This window comes from Nelusetta ayraudi, unplaced genomic scaffold (genome assembly GCF_046127955.1).
Source record: "Nelusetta ayraudi isolate G7.1 ecotype Tasmania unplaced genomic scaffold, CSIRO-AGI_Nayr_v1 ptg000100l, whole genome shotgun sequence".
Lineage (NCBI taxonomy): Eukaryota > Metazoa > Chordata > Actinopteri > Tetraodontiformes > Monacanthidae > Nelusetta > Nelusetta ayraudi.
In genome coordinates, this window is record NW_027466150.1 from 126,418 (window position 1) to 151,378 (window position 24,961).

Consider the following 24,961-nt stretch of genomic DNA (forward strand, 5'->3'; position numbering starts at 1 on the left):
TTGTGATTGTTTTGGAAAAAAATGAAAGTCCAAATCTGAATCTGAATTCTGAGACAAAGGTCAAAATTCAGAGAAAAGAGAAGGGGGAAATTTAATTTCCATTTCCCTTAAAAACAAGTCATTAACAATCAACTTATAAAAATGCGTCGATGAAATATGTTAATGGTCTTATTTGACCTCTTTATTCTCTGCGCTTAAGTTCATTCGCCGACCCCGCGGCGGTCATGATTTCTCCCCGTGATTTGCCCTCGCTGTTCCGGACGTCATGTGACGGGGGAGTGGCAGAGAGTCAGGAAATAATACCGCTGCTGAGAGTCAACGCGAAGGTAAGGTATGGACCTTAATATCTCCAATACGGTCGTATAGGCAGGATTGACAGTGCTAAATATAGTGACAGGAGGATATCTCGCGGACGATGCCACAACTGCCGCTGCTTCGCACTCAGGATCCGATCACATTTATATTATTTGCTCTCCCTACTACAACCAGGCGTGGCGATCTTTTCACTTGGTGCCGCGATTCCGATTTTCTAGCTAGTGACTTGCACAGCGTCTGCGCGTTGGAGAGGGCTAAGATCACAAATAAAGCGGCTCAAGACGCGTTTATATCATCGTTTGTCAGTTAACGTTAATGATTTGTTTTCATCTCGGCGTCGTTTGGAACGTCACGTGATTTCCGCATTCTTCTTCGTTCCAAGCTAAAGAAGCTCGAAAAGAGAGTCTACTGGCGAAGAAGAATAAACAGGAGTTTATGTTGATACTGTAGTTTCTCGCAAAAAAAAGAAGAGAAGATGAAAACCATGTTGTGTTAAATAATGTGTGTCAAAATGCGTGTTATGAGTTAACTTGATGCCTCTTCAAACAGAAGCTCATTAGCATACTGGTCATAGTTCGTCGTCTGCTCGGGAAGTCCAGAGCCGGAAGTAGCCTTGCCTCCAGATTCCACCCTCCCCTTTTCGGGCAAATAACAACAAATTCATTACAGCAGAATGCGTGAAGTCACTATACTGGGAATATCTGTGGCTTGAAAGGCCTGTTCACATGACTTGAGTTTTCTCCCATGAAGGAGGCTGAATCTATTGCAAACGCTGCACACTTCGCTTTAAATTGATGTCCTGTTTTGATTTCAAAGTTCCCACATTACATAGAAAAATCATTTTCTCATTTAAAAAAAAAAAAAAAAAAAAAAGTGTCAGCAAAACTAGTCCATACCCCTTTTGTCTGCTCCATATTTCTAGAAAATGTTTGATATATCGCTAGTTTCTGCCAATCAGCTCTTGGTCATGTCACACAGAGCGCTTGTTCCTCACTGAGTTCTCATGTGACCTTGCAGACCTCCACCATGTCGTACCACGCTGGGACCCCCGAGGAGCCCAATGTTCTGGTGCACAACATCAGCTCCAACATCCAGAGGCTGACGCTGCTGAGTAAGTCACACACTGCTCTTTGTCACTCACACATATAAATGCACACAACATGCCAACTTTCACACCACTGCATTGATAAAAAAAAATTGTTTTGTTTTTGCAAATACACACCTCTCCCCTTGAGTTGTTATAAGATGTGTGTTTGTTGTTTATACTCCCCTCTGTTGAATCGTTGTGGAACGTGTTTTTAAAATAACATCAGTATCCTGTCAAGCTGTTAGCATCTCTGTGTGTCTTGCAAAGTATTTAAAATGTAGTTAGTTTCCCACAAAGGTTTTGAAATTAACTGATTCATGTTGCACTTTGCGGAGCCTTTTATGGTATTTGTTTGTTTTTTTTAAAGCACTGAAATAATGAATTTGTTGCCAAATGTAATCCTCACCATTAGCTGAAACATTCAGACTTGAATAATACCAGAATGTTCCTGTAAATCATGCATTTCCCTCTTCGCCAGCGTCCGAGCTGCAGCGAGCAGTTTCTCTGCTGGGAACGGAGCAGGACACCAGCCAGCTGCGACACTCGCTGTGAGTTACGGGATGCCAACTTGAGGTCAAGTATTGCTGCCAAGCCATTAATTCTCTGCTCAAACATTTGCTTTGAACTCACTCAGGCAACAGAAAACCCAGCAAGGCAACCAGCTGGCAAAGGAGACTGACAGACTGATGAAAGCGTTCACTGCGCTTCCTGTCAGCCCCGATCAGGTACGAATCAGCCCCATGTGAACGAGGTGGCCCGAGTTCAGTTGGATTTGCTCCAGATTGATCAAGTGACTCACTTTGATTTGGTTTCCAAGAAAGTGCATGAAAACGGATCAGGTTGGGTTCAGGCGTGCATCGTATGTGGAAGTAAAGCAGAAAAACATCTGATCTCTGCAAAAGCGTGTCAAGTGTAATCAAACAGCATTTAATAATATGGTGAGTTGTATATCATTCTAAAGGCAGATCACTACTGCTTTAAGCCCCCATCCCCCTTCCCTCCTCTTGTCCAGTGAGCTCATTTATGGTGCTTCACATGACCGGACTTAATTTAACTTTTCTGGAACATTTCAATTAACTGGCCCCAACACAAACCCACACCCGATTCAACAATTCAAACAAATTCTGACATAATATCAAAATTGGACATCAATAAGTAACATGCTTGAGTCCAAGGTTTAATATTAGTTAGTACAAAACCATGGTAAACTCACTTCAGGATTATGGAGAGGAAATTCTCTCCACTAATTAAATTTTGAGACTTGACCTTTAAATGTTTTTCCTTTTGTTTTGTGTCTCTCTCTTTCTAGCGGCAACGAAAGATCCAGAGAGAGCGCCTGCTCAACGACTTCTCTGCTGCCCTCAACAGCTTCCAGAAGGTCCAGCGGGAGGCTGCCAGTAGGGAGAGAGATTTTGTTGCCAGAGTCAGAGCCAGCTCCAGGGTGTCGGTGGGTGTTTTTGTTTTTGTTAATAAATGATTGAGAGGATACAGGCATCCCACTAGGATTCATTCAAGCCTGAAGAAGAGTAAAACCAAAACCCATGAGTGGACAACAAATAGTCGGCAGTTTCTTGAAGAGTACTTGTCAGTGTGTTGTTTTTTATTGTATTATTTTTTTCGCTCTGTTTTTCTAGCTGGACACACAGTGTAAAGACATTTTTCAAAAAAAAGTGTGTATTTCTTGCACTTCCACTCATAATGTTTTTACTTATAAAAATAACCAGATGCTGGCAACCTCAGTCAGGTCAGGTGGCCTCTGTCCCGTCCCCAATCACACAGAAACACTTTGCCACCACTTTACTGCAAAATGATCTCGCAGTTACACCCTCCATGTATCTATTTTCTTCCAACAGGGGGGGCAGCCTGATGACAACTTCGGACATATGCCTTCTTTCCTTGGGTAGGACCACCTCCTCTTACTATCATCACTACCATTGTATCGTGACTTGTTCACTATTGTACATAGTAGAGATTCAAATTATCGATGAATTCAATAATCGTTAGTTACAGGTGAATTGCTCTTTCCTGCCACCAAACTGTTATAATGATATTAACTACATGTGTAAAAATTGTTCAATTAATTGAGACTAATTTAATTTATTTGATTAAATTCTATATCGATTAATTTGATTAATTGTTAACATCCCTAGTACATATTGCATCATTTCACATCATTTCCTCTTGTCTCATTCCTGCAGCGATTCCCAGGTGCAGTCTCAGGCCGAGGTCATCACTGAGGAAGACCTGCAGCAGATCCAGGAGAGGGAGTCGGCCATCAGGCAGCTGGAGGTACGACTGTCAATCAATCAAGAACAGCACTGTGTACTCTGAAAAAACACACTCACAATCAATCTGTCTCTGTCGTTGCTTGATCAAGTCGGACATTGTAGACATCAACGACATCTTTAAAGACCTTGGGATGATGATCCACGAGCAAGGAGACATGATAGGTGAGATTTCGCCCGCCCCAGTTGCTCCTACACTTTTTTTTTACGGAGCCTCCAGTGTCCATCCGAGGCCTTTACAACAAGGAGCTGGAGCAGTTTGTCCTTGCTGTTGCACAAAATGTCACTTCTGGGGTCAGTGTGCGTGGAGTTCAAGGTTAGGAGTTTGTTGAACTTTTCTTCTAAGAACTTTGCTTAGTACACTTCACCCGACCGCAACCAAAGGTAAACTGAACATTGGAGGACCTTTTTCCCCTCATGTCCTTATAAATACCAGCTTGCACCCAGAGTCTTGCGTCTGACATGGTGTGGGCCTCCCAACTGAACTTTGTCCACCGTGTGTTCCCTCCACATTCCAGACAGCATAGAGGCCAACGTGGAGAATGCAGAGTCACATGTCCAGAGCGGCACGCAGCAGCTGGCACGTGCAGCAGACTATCAGGTGAGAATTTGGCAAAGAGAAACTATGGAATGGTGAGGAAAATTTCAATTTGAAAAACTGCGCGTGTATTTCCAGATTGGCTTGGAAATGGTCCAACATGAGCCAAAATGTAACATTTTTTATATTACAATATAATGTTGATGTTTATTATATGGCGATCCCAGAGATTGAAAAACCTGTCAAAAAGAGGGAACTCGTCTCCCCTCTTGGACCTGGACCGCCTTGTTTTTAATACTTTGCCAAACATGTCGAACAAAGCATCAACGTCGGCCGTGTCAGAGGCTGAGGTAAAAATGTACGGAAATGTGAATATCACTTTCCTGTAAATTTGTCACCACCAGTGACTCCTTCAGCAGCTACACAAGGACTCCTTTGTGCTGCTGAGTTTGTTTTGGTGAATAAGTCGAGAGAGAGAAAAGGGCGTGTGGCTCCCAAGAAAAAAAAGGCCGATCTGATTCACCATGAGTCACTCTGTGTGCCACCTTGACGACATCACCGTCTTTTGGTGGGGATTCACGTTCCGTCTCTCCACCGGTTTCCGTTAACGACCTGTTTGTGCCTCCTTCTCCTTGCAGCAACGCTCTCGGAAGAAGATTTGCATCCTGCTTGTGCTGCTGGCCGTGGCCGGTGTTGTCGTTGGACTCATCATCTGGGGCGCCACCAAATCCTCCTGAAGGCTTTTTTTTTCCCCTTCCCTCAACTTTCGCCATTCTTGTCATCAGTCTCGACGAGTGACGAGACACCGTCCTTCGTCTCTCCTTTTATTTTCACCCTCCTCAAGCATTAAATCACTTTCTTTTCATTTACCTGGGTTTTTAAAAGGACAGTCCACCAAAAAAAATTAATAAATAAATTTCACCCTATTTTCCTCTCGGCACTGAAGGAGGCTCCGATGATATTTTCTAATCCACATAACCCCTCTAGAGTTTCATAGTGGGAAAGAGCTGTGCTGTACCAGCCATGAACGCTAACAGAAAAACAACAGGGGGAAAAAAAAGTGGAAGTCTTGAAGTGGTGACTTTAATAACATGCTCTCAGCCAGACTGTGTGCGCACACAGGTCAGAAAATCAGACGTGAGACATGAGCAACATGGTGACACAGCCAGGTTCACTCGCTGATATCACCTTTGAACTGCTTTTGCGTAAGTGCAAGCGTGACTTCTGTCCAGCAGGGGGCAGCACCGCAGTCTTCCGTTGCTTTGGCATCATTCGGTGCCATTTTTTTCCTCCTCCTGCAAAACACCAGGAAAGTTCTGTTGATTAGAAAATGTTGCGGGAGACTACGTCCACATAGAGATGGGTAGGAAATGGGTGAATGACAAATTAATTAATTAATACCTCCATCCCCCCTCCCCACCCCACACTGTATCAGCAGAAGTAGCACTTGTTTTGATACGATGGGCTTTGATTTCAATGTGTCTCATTTCAGTCGGACATATTTTGACACTAAAGCTTTTGCCGTCTGCATTCAGACGCGCGAACGCAGGCGGCCGCAGCGCCTTGTTGCGTCCGTCGGGCCGACGCACCGGGTGAAGCCGCAGTGAAGCCGCGGCGCTCCGCTGTTGCATAGGGAGGCGCTCCAACACTGGGCTCCCCTGTTTATGTGGTCTTAATTCTGCCGTTGCTATCTTCAATTTCAGCGCGTCCCTTTTTTTTTTTTCTTCAAAGAAAATTCCAAAATAAAGAGCAATAGTCTGCAGTACAGTGATGCTCAACTGCACAAACCACAAACTTACTTCCTAGCATGTAGCCCTGGTATTTTATCAGAACTAATAGAATAATGGAAATGTTAGTTAAAAGTATTAGTGTAATAATGAAGAAAGGCTTTACATTCCGATCATGCGACACTCCAATGTTGACCGTCTTAATTGTGATTAAAATGTGTTTGTCTGCAGATTAGCGGTTATTTCAGCGGAACAATGTTTCTTTATACGGAGAGCTTTGAGACTTTTTTTTTTGCATTATATTCAAATTAATTTTGCATCAAAGCTTTTCAGGCTAAGAATGTTAGCTGCCATATGCAGGTGGCACAGATGAAGGTCAGGTCAGAAGTTCACTTGAGGGTTTGTTTGTCCAAAAGGTCCCATATTCACAAGGTCCCGTCTTAGTGGAGCGGCATCGGATTTAGCTTCCTGCTTAAAAACTGATGCTTTGTTTGACCTTGCGCATGTTAAGAAGGGACCGAAAAAGGAGGCGGTAGTAGGACGATCTCAGAAAATGAAAGGAAAAGCTTTCACTAACCTCTGGGAGGTACAGTTGCCCTTCGTGCCATCACAAACTGCGGTAAAAAAAAAAAAAAAGAAAAGAAAAAATTGGTGGAATCGAAACCTTTTCTATGTCTGACTTCGATGAGTCACCAGAATGTTGTCAGAAAAAGTGGATTCTGTATAACACGGAGCCTTTAACTCACATGGACTTAACACGTACTAACAGTCATTTAGCGCCTTTGCCGTGTGACCGACGAGCACACTGCACACCTGCCTGTATGAATTTATATATGCATTACACAGAGAAAGCAAAACTCATTTTAACACCAAAAGCTCTTTGCTGCAAGTGTTTTGCCCCACTTGTCCACTGACGATCACACGTTTCTGTGTAACACTGAGATATGCTGCCTACCATGTGCTAAAAGAATCGGTTGTAATTATGTTTGAATAAAGTTTTTGGGGTTTGAAAACCTTTGGCCAAATACTGCCGTCTTTGCTGAGTCACTTCTTTTTTTTTTTTTTTTTTTTTGCGACCAGGTGACATTGTTTCCAGCGTCCTGACAGAAGCTAATGCGTTTCCTGGCTTGGTCTGAGGTCTACTCAGTGATGTCACAAGGGGCTGCGCTGTGCGTGAGCAAGCGGAATAAGTTAAAAATGGACTTTCATTAATATTCATCAGACGTCTTAAGAGTTGGATGAGGGAAGTTGAAGTAATGGTCTCCTGTGACGCAGGAGGTGATTTTTTTTCTTCCTCCTCCTGGCACAACATGCAGTACACAGGAAGTGTTTTGGAAACACTGTTCTGCCGCTCGGACAGAGAACAGGTCGACTGGGGCGTCACTGGGACACGGTGTATTTTGGGGTGTTTGCACACAACGGTAAATATCAGGTTGCTGCTAAGAGCTGAGCTGTGTCACAGCAGAGGAGGAGGAGGAAGGTTTCGATGTGTGCAAAGAAAAAAGAGGCATCTGTGTTTTACGAAAGAAATTCCAAAGCTAAGAGCTTACGAAAGTAGTATTTCTTTCCCCGTACGTCATGTTTTTGTGCGTCCAAAGCTGAGCAAGTTAAGAAAAGGCACAGAAATGATGAAAGTCAAACTCAGTCCAGCGCAAAGTCACAAAGTTAGTCTCTTCTCTTGCCATGTGACGCAGACAAATGTGGACCAACGCTGAGCTCATCGTCGTCAGGCCTGTTGGTAGCGTCATTAGCGTGGGGTTTCAAAACAGGCTGTTATTAGTTGGTCTTTCCCGCTTGGAAAATTTAAGAGCTGCACTTAAAAAACTATTACCATCAGTTAAAAACAACCCAGTGGGTCAGCGGCATGTAACACGTTGGTGTTGGAAAATTCAGGCTCATCATTTTTTAAAACAAAACATTGTAAAAGCTCAAAACAGACGAAAAGTGGCTGTAAGGAAAATTATGTAAACCAGATTATGAAATGGCAAAAAGAAACCTTAAGTTTCTAAGGCGATAATTGAATAATTGCATTTATCTTAATATCTTCTGTCTAATCAGGATTACAAAATCCTCAAAATGGGAAAACCCTACCTCCAGCAGGAGGCAGTGTTTCACAGTTAGAGGAACCCTAAAGTGAGAGGCAACGTCACAAACAGCCACACGCCATAAGAGATTCTCGAGACACAGATGTGAATGTGCTCTTAGAATCATCTGTGCGAGTTTCATGACAGCTCATTGAAGCAAATGTGATGTCACAGAGGGCTATGGGGAAAACAGCAGTTAGCTGTGTTTTTTTAATTGAACCATATTCTTCTTCTTTTTAAGTTTAAAGCATTTTTTTAATACAGTAGAACCTAGAAAAACTGCAAAATTCACAGTTTTTCAAAACTGGAGCATCACTGATTCAATAAAAAAAAAAAAAAAAAAAAATCTTATTAATGAATAGATTTTTTGGGGGGATAAGTATAGCTGGATTATTTACATGTGTGCAAACATGTCCAAACCATTCAACCATCAATCTCTGTGTACACGAGCTGCGGTTTCGACCTTGGTGCGTCCCAAACCTCCTCAAGTGTTACCTGACTTGTAATCCTCAGATCTGGCCCAACTCCCCAAAGGGCAGCGTTCCTCCTCGCAGCCCAAGAATGCAAACTTTACTTTGGAGTCCAGCTGGAGGAATGCAGAAGCTTTTTTGGCATTTGAAACGTGTGGTTCCAACTGAAAAGGCATATTTATTATGTAAAGCAAAGAAGAAGAAGAAGAAGAAAAAAAGAGCTGGTGGGAGAGCTGGCACGGTGGGACGGGAACTGGCACTGCAACAGAAAAACACGCTGGTGGCTTCGGGGGTTTTTTGGATTTAGAGGCCTCCGTGTGTATTCAGGTAAATATTGATGTTTTTGAGAGGAGGAAGTCGGTCTCAGGAATGTGACAGGATGTTCCAAGTGAGAGGAAACCGGTCACCTGCCGGTGCAGAGGATTCATACCTAGCGGCCGCAGGGGCAGCACAAAAATTAATCTTTAAACTGGTCAACGTAATATCTGAGCGAGAACAAAAATCTGAAGGTCGTCTGTTATGCAAGACTCCCTGAGCCAGTGATTTCTATCCTGTCAGTGAACTCCCCCTGGAGGAAGAGAGTCCATCCTTTCCTCCTCTCGCCGGCTCCACTTTTCACCAAATATATGCTAGAGCACACTGCATTGTGATGTCACAAAGGGGCACTTTTCCCTCTCCAAGGCTAGTTACAAGGGTCCCCGGTCAGTCAGGTGTTGACTCCGCCCTCTGAGGCCAACACGCGGAAGGCCCAAAAGAGCCTCGGCTTTAGCGTGAAGCTAATTTCTGCTAAACAAGCTGCTCTCTGGTGATCTATCGAGTTCTGGGGGAGGTTTGATTAGTCAGGCAAAGGCTCCAGGATCAGCCCAAGATAAAAAAAAAAAATGAACTGAAAAAGATAGTATGCTGTGGCGGCAAACACATCCTCCCCTTTCCTTCACACAAACGCTTTTATTGCTTTTCCTCAACACTGTTTACAGTCTCCTTTCGCTGCGCCTCGACCTCTCCCGGCTTATCCTTGCGGTCGAGAAAAAAAAAAAAAAAATCCGACCATAAAAACCGAGAGTTGCGCTCTGGCTCACACCGAAAGGGTGATTTGTGTCCGACAATTTCCTGAACTCTTAAGTTTCCCATCCTGCCGACGTCTCCCGTTACAGCCCGACTTGATTTATCCGCTCGGTAACAAAGGATAAAGCTGGGAGGGGGCGGAGGGGGCTTTCATCATCCTCCACCTCAAACATTCTTCCGCTCGCAAAGTGCAAATGCCATCCCGGTTTGCTCAGCCCTAATCATCCTCCCTGCACCGGGGAGTGACAGTGTTTGCGTAGAGGAAAGTAACCTGGGGGGAAAAATGCTCAAAGACAAACTTGTGTAACACAACGGACGTCACGGCCTCCCGCCCGCTCGCCCGCTTCCCATCGTTCGTTGGTGGGAAGGAAGAACAAGGGATGGAGGAAGGTGGAGAGGCGAGCAAGGCCACGGCCGGACATCTCCTAGGTGGCCGCGTCGCCGTGGAAGGATGTGGGCACCGGTCAGACCACACACGCACACACGCACACACAACGGCCAAAGGGCACGCATGTAAGCGCGCCATCACAGGCAAGGCCACGGTTTTCCGTGTTGTTATTGCTCGAGCCGTGGCGCGTCTCCACGGGACGGGACGGTACAAATCAGCGGATTTGTTACACCGATCGTTATTGAATTCCTGCCTCTCCCATAATGGCGGGTAATAAAGTGCGGCTGTTTGTCATGGGGCAGCTACAGGAACTGGCTGCGGTCGGAGGTTCCTGTCGAAAACCGCGGTTACACTCGGAGGACGCGGAGGCAGCGGCGAAAAAAAAAATAAGGAGAAGAAGAAGAAGAAGAAAAGGAAAAAAAAATGGGAGAAAGTTTGGTGCGCCGCGTATTTTCGGATAATTAGGGCAGCGGTCCGTCAGAATTTCTCTCTGTTTGTTGTTCCGTCGAGACGGCTGCCGAGCGCAGCCTGGCCTTTGAATATTTTTTGCCTCTGACTATTTCGACTGCTGGACTGCTCAGGCGTTTCGTAACGTCAAGCTTTTTTTTTTTTTTTTTTTTTTGAAAAAAAAAAAAGAAGCTTGCAGAACAATGTGGGCTTGTTAAACACGAATGAAATCGCTCCATTTTTTATAGAGGAAAAAAAAAAAATGCAGATAAAGACGAGTTTGCGAGGAAAACGAGGAGCCTTTCAATCGCAGCTCGTGTCCGGTATCTGTACGGTCTGACCCGTGTGTCCTTAATCTGACAATCTCAGATTGCGAGTCTTACGACTGCTATCCGACGCCTTGAACGGCACACGGACGTCCTGATCTTCTTGTATCGCAACAACAACAACAGATCCTCCCCTGATGTGGATCCTGCAGCTTCGATAACGACTCAAAGAAGCTACAGTTTTGCGCAAAACTCCCGATTAAAAGCGTTCTGTCTTTTTTTCTTTTTTTTTACGAGTATTTACCGGGGCGCCACAAAGGCAGGAATGTTCCATTATCGCTGGAGGACAGCGGCTGCGTTGAGCCACAGCTTTGAGTTAAACCTGTCAAATTAGCGTCACTGAAAGGTGTTTGACGTCAGAGCTGGACAAGAGCTAACACAGCCAGAGGTGCGAAGAGTGTGTGTGTGTATGTGTGTGTGTGTGTGTGTGTGTGTGTGTTTGCAGGCGGGTCCGAGCGTGCAGGTGGGGGCGGCCGAGGTCGGAGGTTAAGAGGGGCTGATGGGTGGGGCGGTGTCGTCGCTGGGGTGCAAAGCCTCCGTGCAAACACAGCTTGCTGTCACAAACAAAACAGACATATGAAAAAAAAAGTATCGAGAGGGGGAGGGGCCGACGTGCGAGGGAGGAGGAGCAGCGGCGGCGGCGGCGGCAACGACAGCGAGCAGGCCCCCCCGACGGTGGAGGCCCCCTCGGTTTACTCGCAGTGATGTGATATATTCGTCATGTTTTCACGCCCCGGGACGTTTCTCAGACTGTTTCCATTCGGCTGTCTGGCACCGGCCGTCGGGATACGAGCCCAAGAGCCGCTCAAGCTGACAGCTGGCGGCAGACGAGATGAGCACCGAGATGCTCCTCCCACATCTCGCCGAAAGTTCTGAGGGTTGGAAGATTTTGGTATTGGGACATGAGTTAGTTTCCCCTAAAGTCAGGCTTAACTTATTTACTTAGTTAAGCCTAAACTGGCAACTTTCTAATAAGGATGATTATTAACAAAAATCATGTAGATGATGATGAAATAATAAAAGTTCCCCTTTCCCAACAATGATCAGTGTCTCAACTAGATAAAGTGTCGCTTTGACTTCTTTGACTTGCTCTATTTTTCTTGGTCTATTGTGCTAAGACCTTGAGTGATGTCACAAAGGGCACGATCCCTCTACCAGATCAGTGACAACAGCTGTCTCTGTTGGTCCTCTGTCTTATCATGCCTCTGTTTTTGTCTCTTTCCAAACATGTGGAAGAACCACCAAAGCATCAGTTTTAGCCATAAGCTAAAACCCAGCATTTTAGCAGAAGGCAGTAAACTTCGGGCTTAATACATGTTTTTTTCTGGACATGCACACAACCTTTTGCATTAGTATTTACACGAAAATGAAAAATAAAAATGAGGTAGTGCGTGCAAAAGTGGGACTAAAATCATTTCTCTATCACCATTTGATACACAAATTAAGACAAGAGATTAGACAGCCTTATCTATTCCTTCTCCATCTCCATGAAATTTTCCCCACACTTTCATCATGGCTTTCTCTAGTATCTTATCAGGCTCAGCTAAAACCAGGCTCGGGCGAGACTCTCCCGCTCTGTTTCTGTTCCCTGACCGGTTCAATCTGACCCTCGACTCACAAATCTGCCACCACATCAGACATTTTTCTTTTTTAGCTCCGACTATATAGACCTTTCTCGTTTTACCTTAATTTATCCCTGGGAATGTTTGCCGAGCGCACACACGCTCCTTTTCATCGACAGCCCACTTCTCACACACATGGTTGCACACACACATGCATACCTGGCAGCAGCCCAGCGCAACCACAGTCTTCCACTGTCGGCCCAATGGGCAGCTCCACCACAGCAATTGGAGGCATTAAAAAATTTGCTCAAGGACATTTCTAAGGTATTAGCCAAAGGAGAGTGGGTCACATTCACCTTCCTGATCCACATTTTACTTGGCAGAGCGGCAATCCAAACTTTGAAGCTTCTCATCGTCGTGCACTTGTCCAAACACGAGCGCTCGTTTTTGGGAGTCGATCTTATTGGATGTCACGTCGGATGGTCGATTCAGCGTTCGCTGCAAATATTTTGCCAGTCCATCTGTCCATCAATCAGTCTGCACTCTTCCAAGGCGGGGTCACCTGAGCCGGAGCTTATGCTGGCCGACATTGGGTGAGAAGGGGGCTAAACCCCGGACAATTTGCTTAAGTCCATGAACCAGACACGCGAGCCTTCTCCAGCACATTAACACCTGTGAGGCATTTAGACTCGCAATGCCTTTTGAAACACGTTTAGTAACCGAAAACCCCTCGCCTGGGTGAAAGAACAGCACCGATGTAGCCAGGATGGGGCGTGTTGGCTTATTTTGGACCTCCAGAACTCAAGAGTCCTTTCCTTTTTTTTTTGACAAACTATGTCCCTGAGTGTCCACCTGATGAGTCCTGCAGACTTTGCCAGCTGTGTTCATTCTGCTGTTGACCGTGTTTGACCGTTCAAAGCTCTCAAACTGTCACTTTTTCTTTGAGGTATCAATACGGAGCATAAGGCACTATTGCAGCTACTTTCTTTCTTCCCACTCTTCAAGGTAGCTCATCAGTCTTAGCATGCTAACGGATCCGGTAAGCATTTAGCTTTCTTCGCAGATAGTGGCAGCAGGTAGAAGAGCATGAAGCAACTGCTACGAACTGCTTTGAGAAACAGACAAATGAAACAGAAGAAGAAAAAGAAGAAGAAGACGACTGCGGCTAAAGAGGTTAGCATAGAGGCAGCTACAGCAACGGTCTTGTCAGACCTGCAGGGCATTTTTACATTAAAAGAAGAGTTTCCTCAGTTGACAGCACTGTTCCACATTACTGCAGGCTGCCTTTGGTATCAGTTCTCACAAATAACTGCGGTGCACAGCAACGAGCCCGCACCGCTCAGCTAATGTTGCGCCGAAAGCTCTGATTAATGCGCTCCAACGTGACAGACAGTTTCACCTTCCAAGCCTGACGGGGGCCCCTTCCGTCAGATTGATACGCAGAACAACTCCAAGGAATTCAGGAGACGTTCCATCTGGCTTTCCGTCCTCGGCTATTCGGCTCCCCAAGTTTTTTGGGCCAGACACTTACCAGAGCCGATTTGGACTTTTGATTGATTCGCTTTTAATGACACAGCAGCTTGGGCCCGGCTGTCTCCCACGACATAATTGCTATTATATAATCGCAAAAAAAAAAAAAAAGGAAAAAAAAAGTCAAGCATGGGCATGGATGTTCACCTTCGGTGGTGGTGGCGGTTCCACTGTGGCCCAGTGTTTCCAGGCAGAGGGTTCAGTTCTCACCTCCTCATAAAGAGGCCTTCCTTCACGCGGAAACGTGTTGCTCTGCTCAGACCAGTCTGAACTGCCCGCTCGCTCGGACGCGGCCTCGCCTCGGCATCAAACGATATTTTTAATCAAGCGGTCAAAAGCTATTGCACAAACATTCTAAAGTAGCTTAGGTCAACAGCGTCCCAGAGCCTGTTCTGTTGGTCGGAATGCTTCCCGCACGCCGGCCAAACAGTCGCCTCTTTGTGTCGCCCGCTCCGAGCGGCCTCACGCCACACCGCAACTCTCTGGAATCCTGTTTGTTTTTTCTTTCAAATTTCTCAACCTAGTTCGCTGCGATGTGGAAGCGCAGTGTGCTGCGCGTGTGCGTGCGGCGTTTCAAGGTGTGCGAGTGTGTTTGTGACCCGCGCGGCAGCAACAGTATGGCTCATTGAGCGCGTTGCTCACATTAAGCCGGTGCCAAAGTTCACAAGCTTTAAAGTGGAACATACTGCACGGGCTAGAAAATCATAAATGTTGAGCCGATGCAAGAAGAAGAAGAAGAAGAAGAAGAAGAAGTAGAAGAAAAAAAAGGAGCTTCCAGAACCAATGTAGGCTTTTAATGTGAGGCCTTACCGATTCCTTTTGGATCCAACAGCTGCTCACCGTGGCCAACAGGCCTGTCTTTTAGTTCACATTGGACCCAATCAGTGCAGGATTTGCTCTGTTTGTTCTGGTATTTTAATGTGCGTCTGATTGAAAGAGCAGGATTCCTGTAAACGGGAACATCTTGAATTCCGCCTAAGATTCAGGGACCAGACCAAAAATAAATAAATAAATATGGGGCTTTGGGGATGTTGTTTTGCATTTCTGGGCACCTGCATATTTGCTTCTCGTCAATCTACTTAGCCGAGCAGTAATCTGCAATTATCCACACAACAGAGGGCTTGTTAACACCCCACATCCTCATTGCACAAACACTTTAGGCCTCTTCACTCTAATTCTTCTATTCCTCCTTTTCCCCCCTGTTCACTCCAAAATTCCCCTGCTTGACCACTACAGAAACATCCAATTGCCAGAAATGTATGGTACAACACTGAGCCAAGAAGGGAGGGGTTACACTCGCACACAAGCTGTTTTTTCTGATGTGAAGCCAAGTGACATTCATAACATTTTATTTGTTCTTACTGGATCTCCTTATCGGGTAAAGTTTGTTTTGTTTACTTGGTGCCAACTTTTGGAGCTCTTTAAGTTCTGTTCTTTCACTAATCTTTGCACAGTGATACATATTTGTAGCAGAATTCCTGGATCATAATTACAGAGAGGAAAAATTGCATGTGCAATTTCGTTGCAACAGTCACTGAAAAAGTTTTCATCACAGTTTTTTGAAAAGTCGTTTGCCTTGATTTTTTTTTCTATTTACAGTGGACGATGTGTACACTGTTCTCTCAACTAAATCTATTGACCATTGCGGCGCCATCACATGTGTGAGACGTGATAAGAAAAAAACAAATATTTGGATTATCAGTTGTCTTTGCTCGCGGTTGTTGCATCATCGCTTCTGGAGAAAATGTGTTTTTGCCTTTGGTTCAGCGTGTGACACGGTTGCTGTCCTCCAAATCTCACGTGATATCTGACATCCGTGACCTACAAAACTGCACACGGAGCGCTGCGGCTGTTTATCCAATATTCCTCACCATCACACCTCTGATCCCAGCTCTGCCACTTTGATTGCAGCTCCAATTTCAGTAACTCAAGGAAATACCTTTTCTGGGTTGTCCCTCCGAACGCCACATATATGGGCGGCTCTCTTCTAGTACTGCAGCGGTAGGCTGTTCTGAAAAGCCCCTCAAAAAGAAGACGAAGAAAAAAAAAAAAAAAACGGCTACAGGGCGGCGTGTCCTCAATGTCCTGCACCTGCATAAACACACTGAGCCAGAAAATCGTTGCCTGCCGCCCATCCAGTCAGGCAGGCACGCTAAAACCACATGTCCTGAAAGGCAGGAGAATAACACGGAGTCGCTTACGGTTATAGTGAGAGGCAAAGGTAGAGCGGCTGACCGCAAGAAGGTGGTGGCAGTCCAGAGGCCTGTGTGCGCTTAACGAAATGTACGTGCAAAGAAACGTTTGAGGGCGCGCGCGAGGCATCGCAAACGGAGAGCCGAGAGAGCAAAACAAAAACCAGATGGGTGAGAGAAAAATGTCCGTTTGGAAACTTGTCGGATAATTAAGTCAAACGAGCGTGTATATGTGCAGCGAAGGTAGAAAAAAAAGAAAGTGTGTCGGCAGCAGGGAGAGTGTGAAACGGGCCCGGGTGGAGTGGGGGTTGGGGATGGGGTTGTGAGGGGGGGGCAACAGGCTGCGTATTGACAGGCGGTGACAGAACACCTCGCCGTCAGACTGGGCTCTTGTCTGCGGCACAAGGCTTCATATTCACACAGCATCATGTGACACCTTGCGGTTACGTAACCGTTGCAGCCTTCAATCATTAGGTGAGACCTAGCCCCCCCCCCAGCAACCCCCTGGGCTCATGTATGTTGCTGTTCTGCTTTGTAGCACAAGAGGCTCTGTTTTCAGTCAGCGGGGACACCAGGTTCCAACCTGGAGGGATATCCTGTGTAGGAATTCCTTAAGTTAAGTAACGTCCTCAACGCTGCGCATCCATCTTACTAAACTCCAATCTAAAGCAGTGACGTGACCGAGAGCCGGCTACCGTCTGCAAGCTCTTTTCCTGTTTCTCTCTCTTCCAAGGTGGAGCAGCATGCAGATTTCTGGATTACAGGTGCAGGAAGCAGCAGCTGACTAGATAATAGTCTTTTAAAGCATTTTTCCTCTCAAAAGCAAAATTGTGTTCTAACAACAAATGGAAATATTACGTTTTTGCAACTAGTGACAGAGCCTGAAAACGCAAATTCATCCGGACAAATTGGCCAGTGTTGGAGTGCTAGGAATTAAGAATTATCTCTATTGCACACCCTATCCCCTCCAATGACCAGTTCTTTTTTAGTTTTAGTTATTCGAAGACAAGCTTGAAATGCTAATGTTGGAAGCTCTGTTTGAAGGTGTCAAGTCGCAGGGTAAATCAGTGCATTCAGAGAGCCTAGGTCCCGTTGCATCCACGGCCTAGCCCCCTAAGCCGGACTAGGGGACGGTGAATTCAGGGGGTCTGGGGAAATTTTATTTTTGGAGTCCAATTTTTTTGTCGGGGGCAGGGTCAGGTTGGTACGTGTGAGGTGCACAATGTGCTGTTGCGTGAGCGAGGCTAAGCCTCGTAGAAGACTGGGCTACGATCAAGGTCCTGATGCCCCGGACCACCACATGCTGTCTTAGTGGACCTGGGAGGGCCGCATATACTTACCGCCATTCCAGCGTAGAGCAGTTGTTAACACCGCTAGGTAGCCCTGGTCCGGCCGGGCAGGCCTGAAGAGTGTTAGACAACACCTCAAGGTGTTTACTTCCTGTGTCCCATGCATCGCACGACCCGAGGAAGGAATGAAAATGGTCAATTCCTGGGTCCCATACACCGCGCAACCCCAGGAAAGACAAATATTTAAAAAAAAAAGAAGGGAAAAACTGAGCTGAATTCATGGAAGACTAAAAGTATCAGACCTTTTACTCATGGTGTGAAATTTTTGTGCATTTACCCATAATCCCTTTCTGCAAAGAGATAAAGTGTTTTTTGAGAGCAGCTCCTCCCAGAAACGTCTGAGGGTTGGGATCAGGGTTGCAAGTGTCACATCCTCTGTGGCTGAGTGGCAATTAATCACAGCAGGGTCAAAATTAATGACTTAAATAAATAATTAAATCTCTTTTCCTGTTCAGTTTGGACTGTTCTTATGTAATATTTGAAATATTACAGGGCCCAAAAAATATATATTTGCGGAAAAGAAAACACAGAAATGGAGCTTGCTTTGGCTGTTGTCCACTCTGCTTGGAAAATGGCACTAAATTACCACCTCGCGAGATGAAAACGTGTTGTGTTTATGGCCCGTTTTTCGCTCGCCGAGAGGGTGGAAAACATAATTCTTCCCGTCGCCGCTAAAAAGTAGCATGGCCGTGTTAGACTTGGCCCGTCCGTGCTGTCGGGGGCTGACAGCTACCTGCGTCATCACTTCCTCCTCACTTTGTCGAGGAATCCGCCCGCCGCTGTTCCACACGGGAGAATATTCCACGTTGTTGTGAAAATGATGAGGGCTGCGTGAGGAGTTTTTCCACTGTCAGTGTCAGACCGAGGAGGAATGCCCGAAATATTCTGTTGACATGGGGGGCCGGCACCATGTCACAGTGTTATTTAAAGAAGTAAGGGCTAGATAGATGGATAGATAGGCCACAAACACACAGATGGAGAAGAAGTACAATACACACTCTTGTATAATTCATCCATAAATTATTGGGGGGAAACTGGAGATGTTGCATTGGTTCCCCTTGTTTCATGATAGGCCATCAGAGGTCAGTCATCCCTTTGAGTTTCGGGCAAATCTGAGTTGGGACTATAACATGGTTTCTTTTTTCACAGTAAATGCAGAAATGTTGAAATTTTGTGCTCTTTTGGCCCATTTCGTGATTGGCTATCATAGGTCAGTTGTCCCTACGCATTTTTAAAAAACAGTCTGTTAGTGTTTAGTATGATTTCCAGCTAATTTTGGAGTTGTTTTTCACCCTTTTCCCCCACTTATGTTAGGTTCTCATAGGAAAGTCATCCCCGTAAGTTTAGTGCACATCTGAGTCATTTTCCAAAACACAAAATTAAACAAAAATGTAATTTTATAGTCAGATTTTTTTTTTTTGGTGTGGATTTGAGCAGACGGACAGGCAGACAGACAGACAGACAGAGATCTGGGGCGAGCGGTGTCGGCTGCACACTGACCTTGCAGCTCGGCAGACAGTCAGCGAGAGGCTTTTTTTTTTTTTCTTTCCAGACTCGCAGTCAGACAGGGAGGGGTCCAGCTCGCCACTGTGCGAGAAAGTACATATCTGGAAACAATTAGAGCAGATGGGAACCCGAGCGGGGCCCATTTCTATTGGGCAGGCACATTTGTATCAGCGTTTGATTGGAAGGGGTTTGATCTCTCAACTTGTTTGCAAAAGTAAAGCCGGCGGTGACCAAAAGTACAATTCATTAGCCCATTGGCGACGACTCCTCGGCTCACGGTGTTGCCTCTCAAGCGTTTCTTGTGTTTTCAAGTTGAGATCACATTTGGGTTTTACGCGGACGGCTTAGTGCGAAAGGGAAAGCCCTGGAAAAGTAATATTTTCGCAGCCGTTTGAAAGGAGCGGCTCCACCTCGAGCGAACGCCTCACCTTTCGTCCGCTCCCATGAGTCACCCGCAGACGCAGACTCACCTTTCGCAGCGTTCAGCACAAACGCCTCCCTGGTACCAGCGACCCCGCTGTTGACTTTGAGCGCTCCCTCGTGAAGGAAACGCCGCACAGATGCTGCCCTTTATTCTGTCACTGGAAGCCAAAGGGATCAGGACTTTGGGGATTTTTTTGTCCGTGAAGCCAAAAAAACCTATGGTGATGAAAGGGGAGGCGGGGTCATCAAACACTTACCTAATCAGAGCGCCTGTGGCTTGACCGTCGCCTTTCTGCCAGTTCCAGGACAGGAAGCCAGATCTGAGGGCTTTTTCCTTTTTTGCTCAAACCGCATCGGAAATCTGTGCGATTGTGATGATGTGATGCAGCACATTTTCTTGACAGTCACTTTACTGGTTTCACCAAGGATCATTAAACACTTCACCAGCCAGCGCTCTTGGCCAAACACACCTATGAAGATCCGGTTGTGCTGCAGGGTGGTAGAGGTCAAATTCTGACCACTAATTTCATTTTGCGCCATACAAACGTGACCAGTGGGTCGTTTTCTGCTTTGCAACTACTGCCTCTCCACAATACTTCAGTGGTCAAGCACAGTGAAAGATGAAACTGCATTCGGTCGAGCCTGGGGGGGGGGGGGGTCACATGATCATTTCCCGAAACAATTCACAACACAAGGGTTTGACGCGAATCTTCTCATGCGAGGCCTCCACTTCCTGTTCAACATGATCTTACTTAATGAGGACAAAGAGGATTATCGCTGCTGGATCCTTTTCAGTTATGTTCGCGGAAATACTGAGTGAGAACTCTGAAGGCGAAGCGATTTTCCCGAGACGGGGGAATTAACTTTGAACCCTTCCGAGTCTTTGCGCATTTCCCCTCTAAATCACATAACTGCGTCGTCACTTGCGAACGCAGCTGCGGCCTTTACCATTAACCCGTGTTCATGAGCTCATTTAAATCAACAGCGTGTAAATAATTAGCAAATGGAGGTGAAATGAAAAGGCGGTTTTGTGCGTCGCTGGCGAGCGCTCGCTAATTAATTAAAAGCTGGTCGCTGAGCCCTGTGGCGGGAAGTGTCTCTGTCTGACGGTAAACAAACTGTAAGCCCGCTGCCGCTTGGCTCCGGATCCGAAACGGCACAAAAACACGGTAATCCAGCTGGCAGCCAGTGAATAGTCATCACACACGCCTTTGAGAGCATTTGACACCTCAGGTAAGCTGAGCGCAGGGAGGAAAAAAAGCTGCATGAATATAAATATGAGCCTTAAATGAGAGAGGAGAAGGAGAAAAAACACCTAGTCTGCTTTTATTTGACGTTGTGGGAATTTGGAGGTGAGGGCTTGACCTCGATTGCTGGGCACGACGGATCGAAACACCTGTCTGGAAAAATCCGCAAAAGAAAAATATCCAGGTTTCTTCAATTTTTTTTTTATTATTATTAATTTTTCTTCTTTTTTTTTCTTCTCCCTGCTTGAATTAACATTTTCCTTGGCAGCGAATGAGACAAAGCGCCGGTGCGTAATTAGAGTCGATGTTTTTATTTGAGGCTTTTTACAGGAAGCTAATTAACCGAGGTATGCCGTCGTGTGCCAAGCTAATAGCGGGGGGAAAGCTGACATTCCTGCTGGAACGCGGCGGCCTCGGAATATGTATTTACATTCACGGCCTACACCTTGTCAGCCTCAGGACTTTCAATTCAAACAGTTCAAAACACGGATTGTTTTTCTAGTTCAAACGGCAAAAAAAAAAAAAAAAGGGAAAAGGTTCGGTTGTGGCGCGGCTCAGTGAGAACCTGCCAAGGTCCCGTTTGAAATCACACATGAAACAGAGTCTGGGGATTCAGGAGTGCTTCAGATGTGTTGATCCGCCTCAAACACGAAACCTCGGTTCCGCAAAACATCGCAACCTGGAGCCGACGAGGGACAAGTGTGAGGCGAGCGCATGATCGTGTTTAAACAACGCCTTAAAAATACCGACTCTGGCAGGTAACTTAACTCCTCTCTTCATTTGAAGGAGCTAAACTGAGAAAAAACAAACTTTGGTAAAGTATTCTAGAAAAAGAAAAATCTGTTTCTAGCCAGTCAGTCAGCTCCAACCCCCCCCCCAAAAAAAAACAAGAGAAGGTCATCCATTGCACCTTTAACTGGAACACTTTGGTCCTGAAACAATCTGCCCCTTGTGATGTCACCGGCACTGATAAAATCTCTAGGGTTCTTCCCTGATTTGCTTGAAAATACCCAAAGCATCCTGACCCTGTTGTTATCCACTGTGCCATGAAAAATTGACAAAGCTAGTCAAGAGTAGAGCAGAACAACGCAGTAGCTACGTTTCCATTACCCCTAGAATTGCGCAAAACCTAAATATCGCAATAAAAAAATGGTAATGGAAACACAGAAACTTGGAACCAGTTCACTTCAAGTTTAAATGGCGAAGGAGACAGAATATTTTTCACGGGTAATCAAAAAGAGAAAATATAAAAACCATTCTTGACAGCGAACAAACGTAAACAAACAAAAGCAAACATAATAAATACATTTACAACTAATTGGCTTTATACCATTCAATGGAAACACCTGCAAATTTCAATTGTACTTTGGCAAAATTTTAGAAATATCGCTTTTAGTTTGCGAAAAACTGTATGTAATGGAAACGCAGCTAATGAAACTGCAGCTGTAACAGCAGCCACGCTAATTACTTCAGCAGCAGCCGTTGTTTACAACTCATAGTAGCTTCTTCTTCCCGTTTTTTCTCGTCGTTTCTCGGAACAGCTCCTTGTCCTTTCTCCTCCATGTGGGACGCTCACCGTTAAACTTACATTCCGCTACAAAACTTCCAGCAAGCATTCTTCCCTTTAAACGAAGCCGCTAGCCTAAACCATCCGACTTAATGCTTTCATTGTAGCGGCGCCGCTGTGTGCGGTAAGACCAGAGCTATATTTAGGCACCAAAAGGTCAGGGGCGTTTTCAGGGGTCACGGACGCTCCCTGACCCCTGGGGTTCCCTCTCCAGTTCAGGCAGAAAACATCTTTAAATGTGAGAGGATTGTGTGTTTATTTTCGGCCAAAGTCGTTTCCCGGCAGATGCTCGCACCGGATCCGGAGTCAGGTTGTGGTGAAGCTTGTGGTCACGGTAGTTCAAAGAGAGAACAAGTGTGTCAGAGAAAGCATCCAGGATTAGAATTAGACCTTCGACCCCCCCCTGCTGCACCCCTCTCCTATCCCCAGCTGACAGGTGGCCGAAACAGAAACAGAGTCATCCCGGACCCACATGGAGCTGTGTTTAGGTCAGGACCGCCGCACGTCCATGTGTGTGGCTCTGAAATCTGCAGCCGAGTCGAATTCCTCCTGTTTGTTGTTGTGAGAGCCTGAATTCTCCCAGCGTTCTCCTCGTAGCCTAAACACTTTCCAGGTACTTTCCACTCTCTCTCTTTCCCTCTCTCCGACGCTGACAATTCCGCCTCCCGTTGGTGCCCCCTCCTACTTGCCGTTATTTCAGTACAAATGTTCCGACCGGCTTTTTTTGGTTCCCACCTGCGAACCCCCGCTTCATCAAAAGCGCTCCGTCCGAAGCCCAGCAAAACAATATTTTCCACTCTTGTTAGAGCGGCCTGCGAATGCGTTCTCCTCCGGCCGAGTGATTTACGAGGAAATTGGCCAAAATATGCGATCCGCCTTCCAACTATAGCTCTCTGGCATCAGGTGTGCGATTTATTACACCTCGGGCCGTTTGCCCGAGCAATCGTAAACCCAACTGTTTCGTGCCTGCAGAAGAAGAGAAGAAAAAAAAGTCGAGAAAAGAAAGAAAGACTGGATCTCCTGTATGTTTTCCAGCATGAACATTTTTTCCATCGCTCTGCACTTTAAATAGACACAATTTCCATCTTGACAGTTCATCTGCCCGCCGACCCCATTGTTAAATCCCAACAAATCATCCCAGGCTTCGGAACCATTAATAGTTTCCATCGCTTTCTCTTTATAGGCGCACGTAAAAATAAAGTCACCGCTGCTTTCCAGGCCCTTTCATCTCCCCCCAGTAACTGACCCGTTCCCTCGGCGTTGTCGGCACGTCATCATTTTTGCAGTATTTCGCCGTGAGTGCTTTCGCAGTCGGGCTCTAAAAAAATAAATAATAATTTGAAAAAAAGTGAAAAGGAGAAGAAGAAGAAGAAGAAGAAGAAGAAGCAGCGGCGGTTTACTTTCCCGTCACGTAGCCCCGTTTGCTAATCTGATGAAAAACATATTGTGCAGATGGCACGGCAGTTAAGCACTTACTCGGCCCCTTTGGCAGGGCCGTTTCCTCACTCTGCATTCCTCTTTGATGGCTGTTTAAAATGATAATGCAGAAATATGCGTGCGAGCCCACCCCCGCCCCCGACTCTGCCCCACCCCACCTCCACTAAAAAGTCTGCCGAAAGGGCCAAGAAACGTCTATAAATTACAAAATGCGAATGTTTTCTTCCTTCCTTTCGCACGGCCACGTTGTTTTCCACTTCTTTTCCACCTTGGCCTCGTCCCTCTGCGCCGCGCAGCTCCGCCAGTTCAAAGAGGCAGAAATATATACGGGGGGAAAAGGAAAATCATTTTAAGATCTCGGTTTTATGTTCGGTTTACACAGTGGTACGCAACGGTCGGTTTGAAGGCAGAAGCCAGGGAACATTCCTCAAATAGCCTGCCAGCTACCGCTAATGGAATTTAGTGCAACGGACAGCTGAGGCTGGAGTAGATAACACGGCCCGCGCTTGAAAAACACAGGGCGCACGTGGAAGGTGGATGTTCGACTTCAAAAGACGCCCGAGTTTGCCCGGCATAAAGGAACACACTGTGCTTCGTTAAAATCCTGAACTAAACGCTGACTGATTTCACAGATTTATCAATTTTTTGGATTGAGGAAAAAATGAAACTTTATGTTCTTCCCAGTTTAAAAAACAAAACAAAAAAAAACACTGTGAAATCAAAGAGCCAGTGGGTGAGATTCAGTAAAATCTAACGGTAAGAAAATACTTTGCAAGACAGTTTTAAATGTTCTTGTCACATCTGATATCTTTTCTCGCGTGATGAGAGCAGGTCAGTGTTCCCGCCAGACCTCCACCCCTTTACAAGTGCACCTGCCAATAAACAGAAACACTTATTAATAGCAAATGAAAAACACTTAAGCGCACTAAAAACACACACACGGATCATTCTATTCCATTTCGCTGGGCCTTGAACTTTCCGAGTCTGCCTGAGCCCAGTGTGTGTTTTCCACTCCGAGCTGTTGCGATATTTATCCTCGCGCTCGCCGTCCACGGTGACGAGGACGCCGCTCAAAGCGAGCAGTGTGCGGCGGCGGCGGCGGCGGCGATCATGGAAACAGCTCAGATGTCGCACCCGACGGGACACAGAAGCCTCCCTGTGTGACATCAGCGCGTCCGTGACATCATCAGGTGGTTTCGGTGAGAACTGGCAGCGGCAGCTACTGTTTTCCGAGACTGCAAAAAAGAGGGGTAGTTAGCGCGGCGTCACCGGGCCCCTGACGTGGAGACAGAAGAATGTTGCTGACACAAACACGGGGGTTTGTCATCCCCTGAAGGTGGTGAGCCTCCAGCTGACACTGTCTGATGTCACACGTAGCTGTAAAAGGAGCGGTGAAGCAATGATGCTATAAAGAGG

The 24,961-nt window shown here is 46.0% G+C and overlaps 1 protein-coding gene across 2 annotated transcripts; it reads left to right on the forward strand.

Moving 5' to 3' along the window:
• The first annotated feature begins 126 nt into the window (after positions 1–126).
• On the forward strand, positions 127–6,979 carry stx7l (syntaxin 7-like). 2 transcript variants are annotated; one of them, XM_076048332.1, is made up of 10 exons: positions 127–326; positions 1,333–1,426; positions 1,881–1,950; positions 2,037–2,127; positions 2,712–2,849; positions 3,256–3,302; positions 3,601–3,691; positions 3,780–3,852; positions 4,206–4,288; positions 4,864–6,979. In XM_076048332.1, the coding sequence occupies exons 1-10, from the start codon at positions 225–227 to the stop codon at positions 4,960–4,962; spliced, it is 888 nt and encodes a 295-aa protein (XP_075904447.1). In that variant the 5' UTR covers positions 127–224; the 3' UTR covers positions 4,963–6,979. The 2 variants fall into 2 exon arrangements, with proteins under 2 accessions (XP_075904447.1, XP_075904448.1); XM_076048333.1 differs by having other exon boundaries at positions 192–331.
• The last annotated feature ends 17,982 nt before the right edge of the window (positions 6,980–24,961 follow it).

Coding starts and splice junctions, on each gene's coding strand:
- stx7l (XM_076048332.1), top strand. CDS start 225: ATGATTTCTCCCCGTGATTTGCCCTCGCTGTTCCGGACGTCATGTGAC. Junction 327..1,332: donor TGCTGAGAGTCAACGCGAAG/GTAAGGTATGGA, acceptor GTGACCTTGCAG/ACCTCCACCATGTCGTACCA. Junction 1,951..2,036: donor AGCCAGCTGCGACACTCGCT/GTGAGTTACGGG, acceptor GAACTCACTCAG/GCAACAGAAAACCCAGCAAG.